The sequence below is a fragment of the Nestor notabilis genome, unplaced genomic scaffold (assembly GCF_000696875.1).
Source record: "Nestor notabilis isolate BGI_N333 unplaced genomic scaffold, ASM69687v1 scaffold473, whole genome shotgun sequence".
NCBI classification, from domain to species: Eukaryota; Metazoa; Chordata; class Aves; order Psittaciformes; family Psittacidae; genus Nestor; species Nestor notabilis.
Window position 1 is genome coordinate 14,494 of NW_009921305.1, and position 8,234 is coordinate 22,727.

Consider the following 8,234-nt stretch of genomic DNA (forward strand, 5'->3'; position numbering starts at 1 on the left):
GGTAGGCTGCTCTGGGAAACCAGTGGAGAGAGGACAGTCTGTTGCCTGTACACACGTGTGTTTTGAAAGCTTCCCTCTGGGGTTTCTTGCATTATCAAATGCTTTTTCATTCTAGTTATTTTAAGAATGCAGATTCAGATGGTATGAACTAACTAGCCATAGCCTTAAAAGCCCAGTCGGAGTGTCTGAAAACTGGGGATTGCCACTGAAAACCATGGTTTGAGTGTTTAGAGGTGGTTTTTTAGATTCAAAACTAAACATAGAAAAAGTGGGCTCGATAGATTTCATTTAGCATTCACTTTTGGTAACTATGACCTTTTTTTCTCATTAGAGCGAGGCTGACTAGTGAGATTAATACAATAGCAACAAATGCCATTTTCCTGGGTCAGTCTCACACAATTTTCATTTCTATCTTAAAATACCATAAGCATTTAAGGACTCATTCATTATGTTATCTTACCATATACTGCAAGCTTATTTTAATGTATTGTTATCCAACTGAGAGAGTAAGAACTGAGTAAAGTAAAGGTTGAACATGCAATTCAGCCTAGGAGCTTAATCTGAATAATGTGTAACTAGACCACATTGGATTTGTTTCTGGAGCTTGCCACTGATAGTCCTCTTTGTCTGAAGACGCCTCAGTTCTAAGCCTTCAGCTGTAAATCTGGTTGATAAAATTGGTAACCAGTTGTTCAGAGTACTCTGTAGTCTGTGTTTCCTTGTAGCAGAGCATGGAAATGCTCATCTCCCACTTCAATTCTTTATCACACATCTTTCCTTCTAACTGTTCATGCCCTGTTTAATATTCCACTTTGCTTTGGCTTCCTGTACTTGTTTAATGGCAAATACATCTAAAATCTGAAAAATCATGTCATGTTTAATTGTTAAAGTATAAAGGAGGTGCAGATGCCTTTGTGTTAACTTTGTATTACTGTTAAACAATACCTTAGAGAATACTAAGCTGGTCTGTGGGGAAAACAGCTTGTGATAATCTGGGTTACCTTGTCAGATTATATGCTTTCGTGGGCTCTATTCAAGCTAATCTGGTACACAGCTTTTGGAGTACTCTTCACTGTTTAAGGATTATTCCTAATCTTTGACATTAATAGATGCACTGAAAAGACTGACTTAGCAGTTTGTAACTCTTAAGGCATAAGTTCATATGAAGTATCCTATTCCAAGAACTGCTGAAATGAAGCCAGGGTTTAAAATGGAGAGGTCTGGTTGAGGATGAAGGCACTGCAGCTTCGTGTATCAGCTGGCACCTCAGACCACCACTTCAAGGCCCATAACTCAGTAAAGGGCCTGAGCTCATTTCATTATCACATAACCCACTTGCAGCAATTCTTTAGTTATTCCTGCAATCCTTGTCTTGCCTTCAAAGCCTGTTGCTGTATTTATAAGATTTTTATTTCAAGTTGACATTGTACCAAAGTGTTGTACTGAGTAAACTTCTCTTAATAGCATAATAGGTAGAGTGATTCACGGGGTGCTGTAATGCTGGGAACTCACATATTGCAGGACTTGATGTCATGTTCAGTACGTGGAAGTCTGTCAACATTAGTCTCATGTCCCTAGTTTTTAGTATCGGCTTGGAACATGTCCTCAGCCTGTGCTGCCTAAAGCATATGATCATAAATAATGCTCACATGTCCATCAGCATGAAGTCTGAAATCATCTAGAGAAGCACAACAGACATTTTACTTACTGTGACAAAGGAGAGATGGGCTTTGACTTCCTCTTAGGCTACTCTGCTGGGGTGACTTTCAGTTTGTGTCTCCTTTTCGCGTCTGTAAAACAGAGAGAAGATGATTCTTAGATTTCTGAAATAAACTATTCATGTAAAAGATAGATGGCAAGATTTCTGTTAATACCAGTAATATTTCTATGGTCTTCAGAAACAACCCAACAGCATTTTACTTTAAATAGTATCTGCAGTGCTTCAGGCACATCCTAATTTGGTTAACCCCCTCTATGGTTTCAGTCAAGGTGGTGTTTTTCCTCACTTCCTTTCCTAAATACCTGATTCTGCTCATCTGAACTGTGGAATACCTATTGTATTTCACCTTGGAAGTGGCTCTAATTCAGGGATGGCAGAAATTAATCCTGTTTACCTCCATTCTGCAGCAAAAATTAAAACCAGATTCTAACTTGTCCCTTTCATTCACTTGAAAGTTAGATTTATCCCGATTCCTTGACTTAGAGATGAAACCACATTGCTACTTGAGACAGGTTTGTTTCAGGCTATAGGCCAGCATGTTCCTCTAGCAATACACTCATAATGAATTAGTTACAGATCTGAATTAATGCACAGTGACAGTGTTTCAGAATAGAAGTTGATCCTCAGTGTTCTTAGAAAGAAAACTACACACCCCTTTGGCTGGAGACTTCTCACCTTGTGCATTAGTCACTAACTTTGCATATCCATACTAACAGAGAAGTCACAGCCAAAGTGTGATAGAACGCCTCGAGTCACTTCAGCAGCACTACAAAGGACATTTGAACTTTGTGCTACTTCCTGATGTCCAGTGAGCCTCAGCTCACAGTTATTTTCAGCTTTTGCTAGCAACAAACTCATTGGCACCCTGTTTGGAACAGTCCATACACTGGCCATGGTCTCTAACAACATACTTCTCTTTTTGCATTGAACAGGAACGGACTTAGAGGATGGAGCAGGAAGTGGCAAGAGAAGAAGAGAAGAAAGAAGGCTTGATTGAGTTTTATGATTCCTTCAAGGATATGTTTGAGTTCTTCTGTAAGAACACAACAATCCATGGCACCATCCGCCTCGTGTGCTCAGACAGCAACAGGATGAAAACAGCTTTTTGGACTCTGCTTTTTCTTGCCAGCTTTGGCATGTTATACTGGCAGTTTGCACTTATGTTCAGCCAGTACTGGGCCTACCCCGTTGTCCTGACCATGTCAATGCATTCAGGGCCCAAGATGTTCCCAGCTATAACCATCTGCAACCTGGACCCATACAGGTAACCTCTGCTTTCCCCTTGTAGTCATGTCTTCAGGCACAAAGGTTCAGGAAGGGTCAGCAAGGTGATGACTGCAGCCTGGAGGAGCCTCTCTACCTCACAGAGGTGGAAATGGACTATTGTTACTTCCAAACTGGTTTTACGATAAGATCTTGTTGGGAATTGTGCAACAGCTTGTAGCAGTTTGTTTTATGCACTGAGTCAGGATAGAGGGAACTTCACCTTGTGACTTGGTTCAAGCTGCTAACTGATTCTGAGCTCTGATAAAAACATGGCTAGTGTGTGCATTCATTCTAAAGTAAACTCCCAGTCTCTGGAGTGCTGCATGCCAGAGCTGATTCTCTTTGGGCTTTCATACTACAGAATGGCTTTAAGGAAAGAATCTAACTTCTAGAGAAGCCTTGTGTGGCTCTGCTTGTCAAACAAGGCTCACACAGTAGTGCTGACTTATCAAGACATTTCAGATGACATAGTAAAGGAATTACATAGTTTCCTCAGAATAATTATCCAGTTGGCTGACAGGAAGAACAGTTTGTGCTGCTGATGCTGCACAGCTACAAGTTCTGAGGTTTTCAGTGCAGGAGCCAGCAACTGGAAAGTCAGCTACTACTAGCAGTTGATTTAAGTTACTATGCTAAACATAGGCACTGTGATTGCTGACTTCTCATACAGACACCAAGGTCTGCAAAGAGCAGGAGAGTAGCCCTTCCACAGATACATAAACTACATAGGGTACATAAAATAGAATGCCTTTGTCTAGTAGAAATGTGGGTATTCACAAGTGTTTCTGTTCCTTGCAGATTTGAACTGGTCAGTGAACATTTGGTTCAACTGGATCACATGGCAGAGAAATCAATTGCTTTTCTCTATGGCATCAACACATCAGCCAGCTTAGTCCACATGAATGAGAAAAACATCCACATAAAAGACCTGTCAGGCACAGGCAATCTCAGCAGATCCACCTTCAAGCTGAGCCAAAACTTCTCACTCTTAAGAATGTCTGACCACAATAACAGGTCAGGGAAGAAGCATTCCAGTGTGGGCTTCAGGCTGGTAAGTGCACATCCTCTCTGAGATTTTAACCTGGCTGCAGATACAGCAGATAGAACTGGCTGCTCCCTAAAGAGCAGGAGACAGAGAAGAGCCCATCCCACAGTACCTGAGCAAGCAAGCAAGCAGGGAAAGCTCACAGATGGCATTCAGGTCCAGCCAAGATCCCAGCTCACCAGGGAAGTTCATGGTGATGAGGCAGGTTGAAGATCAGGCCATGAAGTTAATCCACTGGCTCAAGAGGGTCCACAGTGAGGCAGGAGCACAGAGCAGCCTGACTGGAAAGCAGCAGCTCTAGACCCCAGCCCAAAGAGGAGCTGAAGCCCCTGGGCTGAGCTTAAATATGCTGCTGAGCCCATGGGCAGAGGGTGTGGTTGGAGGCCCCAGGTGAGGCTGTTAAAGCCTAACAGTGCTCTCAGGGCCCTCACAAAGCTCTCACAAGGTACCTTCAATAAAATGAGTGAAAAAATCATTGTACCCCTTTCTAAGAATGTACAAAGCATGTAGCCTGAGCAGGTGAGCCAGGAAATGAGAGAAACAACATGCAAGGGTCCCCTCAGTGTCTAAATGCTGTGGCACTGGGGCGCTAAAAATGTTGTAGATAAAACAAAAGATGGCAATAAAAGATCAAGATGATGAATACAATAAATGTGTATCTATGACTCTGGAGAAGAGTACAAATGGTTTAGATTCTTCATATTAAAAACAGGGTTAGTGTAGATTTAAGAGCAGGAGCCAGAGAGAGATTGACATGGCTTGAAAGACCAGCAATTTTTGCCTGGTTATCATCCTTTTACTCCATCCAGAAGCCCTTCACCAGGCCTGCTCCAGCAGTACCTGTGGGTGTTCACTTGTCTGAGGCCTGAGTAAGAACAAAGAAAGTGTTTCAGGACTTGGCTCATGATTCATGGATTGTAGAGAATTCCCACTAGCCCTGTCCTCTTTTCCCCCACGTTGAGATGAAGTAGCACACCTAATTCAGCTTCAGGGAGAGAAGGTGCTTCACACATAACAAGGTGCTCAGAGGTCCCATCCAACCTCAACCATTCTGTGATTGTGTGGTAACTAAAATGTTCAGAAACTTCAATTTCTGATAAAAAAATAGAGGTTCCCCTTGTTCCTGTATCCAGTATTATCTTTACCCCCTGATCTCTGTTAACCCTCAGGCTGTCATGTCCTGGCTGTGCTGAATGGCTTCCTCTCTTCTTCTAGTGCAATGCCACAGGTGGGAATTGCTTCTACAAGACCTATTCATCTGGGATGGATGCAATCCTTGAATGGTACAGGTTTCACTACATGAATATCATGTCCCAGCTACCCGTTATAATCAACATTTCTGATCATGAGGAGCAAATAGAAGATATGGTCTACTCCTGTCAGTATGATGGGGAGCCCTGCAGGCCCAGGTATGTTACTTCTTGAGGTGCTAATTGTGATTTCAGCAGAGCTCAAGGACTTGGGAGATGAAACTGAGCCTTCACTGCACCTCATGGCCTACTGCCAGGCTTGGCCCTGGTTGGAGATCCAGCTGAAAGAAAGAAAGAACAGCCTTTCATGATCACAAGTTCAGAAATAGAAATTCAATGAACACCCAAAGGGTCAGATGGTCTTTTTGCATCCTTTTGTCCATAGAGGCAAAGACATGAGCCTGCTGCACATACCTAAGGCAAAAGTATACCTTCTTTTCCTGCATGCCTAAGGTCTCCAGTGCTGGAAGCTCCTCCACATGTAACTGACATACGCCACCCAAGCCAATGCTCTGGCTCAGGCACACATGAGCCACTTGCTGGCCTACTTGGTTTTCAGCAGATGGCTTGTACAAGGTTAACAGCAACGCACTCATCTATGACACAGAATAAGCAGAAGGCAAATTTAAGTGTTTCTGAACACTTCCAGCAAAGAGGAAAAGGGTTCACAAAGGTTGTTGTGGATCGTTTTATGAGATAAGGTCCTGTTTCATCTTTCCTGGGGGAAAATGACTCTTAATTCTTTTGCACTTACTGTTTCTGATGCTTTCATGTACTCTCCAGTGAGTTAACAACTCTTTTCCATAGGCACTTCTGTACATGTACACACACAGACATACACAAAACATGTCCTACATAGAAGTTAAAAGTGCTGCTACACTCATAATTAAAACCCATCAACATCTCTCTTGATTTCAGTGACTATGTTCACTTTCACCACCCAGTCTTTGGAAGCTGCTATACTTTTAACAGCAAGGGAACAGACTCCTTTTGGACAGCTACAAAACCAGGAATTCCTTACGGTATGTTATGTGGCAAAGGGTGGGAAGACAAGATAAAGTTAATGTAATTTGGCTATGGATTAAATACACCTTCTATACATGACTTACTGACATACAGCCCTCTCTTCTAGTCTGGTGTGACAAATGGAGTACTCTTTTTGCTTGCTTCACTAGCCACACGTACATGATAGCCATATCAGCAATATCTTAACTTACAGCAAGCAGAATATTACTAGTTTTGGAATAGGCTGGTGCAATTGTTGCCTGACCACTTACTGTGGCTCTGGAAAAAGAATGGTTCTTCTGCGAGCTAAAACAGCAATTCCACCAGTGCTGAGAATTCAAGACTTAGTGGGGTTCCTGTTTTGGCCCAGAAGAAGTTATCTGCTTCCCTTTCTCTGGTTGACAGGACTTTCCCTTATCCTGAGAGCAGAGCAGAAGGATCACATCCCACTCTTGTCTACAGTAGCAGGTGTGAAAGTGATGATACACAACCACAATCAGACACCATTCCTGGAGCATGAAGGCTTTGACATCAGACCAGGCATTGCAACTACTATAGGCATTCAGCAGGTTAGCCACTTGCTCAGGAGCATTGGTTCTTCTCCTTCTGATTGCAGAGACTTGTGAGGAGCTGAACATTGTCACTGACTCATACAACAGACCTGTGGGGCTCCTGGGTTCACTTCTTGACTGTACATGTATATGTATATGTACATGTACATGTACATGTACATGTATATGTATATGTATATGTATATGTATGCAAACCCTTTTTCTCTCTTCTCTGGGTTCAGGTTCCAGTGGGTAAACCAAAATGATCCCAAATGAGCAAGTGGCCTTTTTGTCCTCAATACATAGATCCTGATCTGTGGGGCTCTTACACCTTTTACATCTCATCCCAGCTCTAACCAGGGGGCTGCATGTGTGTAGCAGGATCAGAGCATTCAGCAGTGATCTAGTTATTTGACATGATGAGTTTCTGCTTGTCAGCTGAAGCAGTGATTTACCATGTGCACTCTCCTACCTTTGCCCTGGTGGTGTGTATGTTTTATTAGCAAGGTATAGCTCGGCTGCTTGTGTCTATTACTACATTTCCTGTCCTGTATGTGATGCTCCATCCAGTTAAGATTAGATGGTGATGGATAAGTCCAATTACAGCTCCTAATCACTCAGGCCTCTTCTCTGTGTCCACAGGATGAGGTGAATCGCCTGGGTGGCAATTATGGGAAATGCACAACTAATGGTGATGATGTGAATGTTAAACTCCTGTACAACAACTCCTACACCCTGCAGGTATTGTCAGAGCTGCTGGCTGAGGCCTCAGCTTATTCACAGTGGATGAATAGCAAACAAGTCATACCTTACCCTCCAGAGAGCTTTAACAAACCAGCAGGTTCATTGATGGAGATCACAGAGGGATTCATGCCCCTCTGAAAAGAAGCTCACTAACAGGGTGTTACAACCTGGGATGTGTTTTAGGGAGTGGGGGATACTCAGTCCTAGACACTGGGGCTCTTCCCTCCTTGTGACACAAGAAAGATCAGGCAATGAGCCAGTCAAGGCAGCTTGACTGCTCTAGTAGGAAATTCCTGGGCCATCAGGTCTTTATTTGTGTAAGTAGTTGCTCTTGGCTCTAGATGTTTGGGCTGTTTAAGTGAGATGTTATTCCCATAATGAAAAAGGGAGCTGGGGAAATTTCTTGCTGAGCTCAATACTGTTCCCAGAGGTAAAGACAAGGAGTGAAAAGTGAAAACCTTTTGCATCATCACACTCCAGTAGTGTCTGGTGTCTTTCTGCACTGACAGAACTGCACGTTATCTCCTAGCAGCTGCAGGCTCCTGTTGGAGATTGGGACACTTGAGAATTTCTGGCTCATCCCGTTTTTTGTGCCTTCTCCATTTCCCAGGCTTGTTTGCATTTCTGCTTTCAGCACATAATGATTCGGGAGG

At 43.0% G+C, this 8,234-nt stretch overlaps 1 protein-coding gene across 1 annotated transcript in view; it reads left to right on the top strand.

Moving 5' to 3' along the window:
* Positions 1-2,667: 2,667 nt before the first annotated feature.
* LOC104403047 (amiloride-sensitive sodium channel subunit alpha-like) overlaps positions 2,668-8,234 on the top strand; it is an 8,825-nt gene continuing 3,258 nt past the window's right edge. The window contains exons 1-7 of the mRNA XM_010011080.1: positions 2,668-2,984; positions 3,785-4,037; positions 5,247-5,440; positions 6,200-6,303; positions 6,692-6,855; positions 7,480-7,578; positions 8,192-8,224. Of these exons, the coding sequence (XP_010009382.1) occupies positions 2,668-2,984; positions 3,785-4,037; positions 5,247-5,440; positions 6,200-6,303; positions 6,692-6,855; positions 7,480-7,578; positions 8,192-8,224 (1,164 nt within the window). The remainder of the gene's footprint in view (positions 2,985-3,784; positions 4,038-5,246; positions 5,441-6,199; positions 6,304-6,691; positions 6,856-7,479; positions 7,579-8,191; positions 8,225-8,234) is intronic.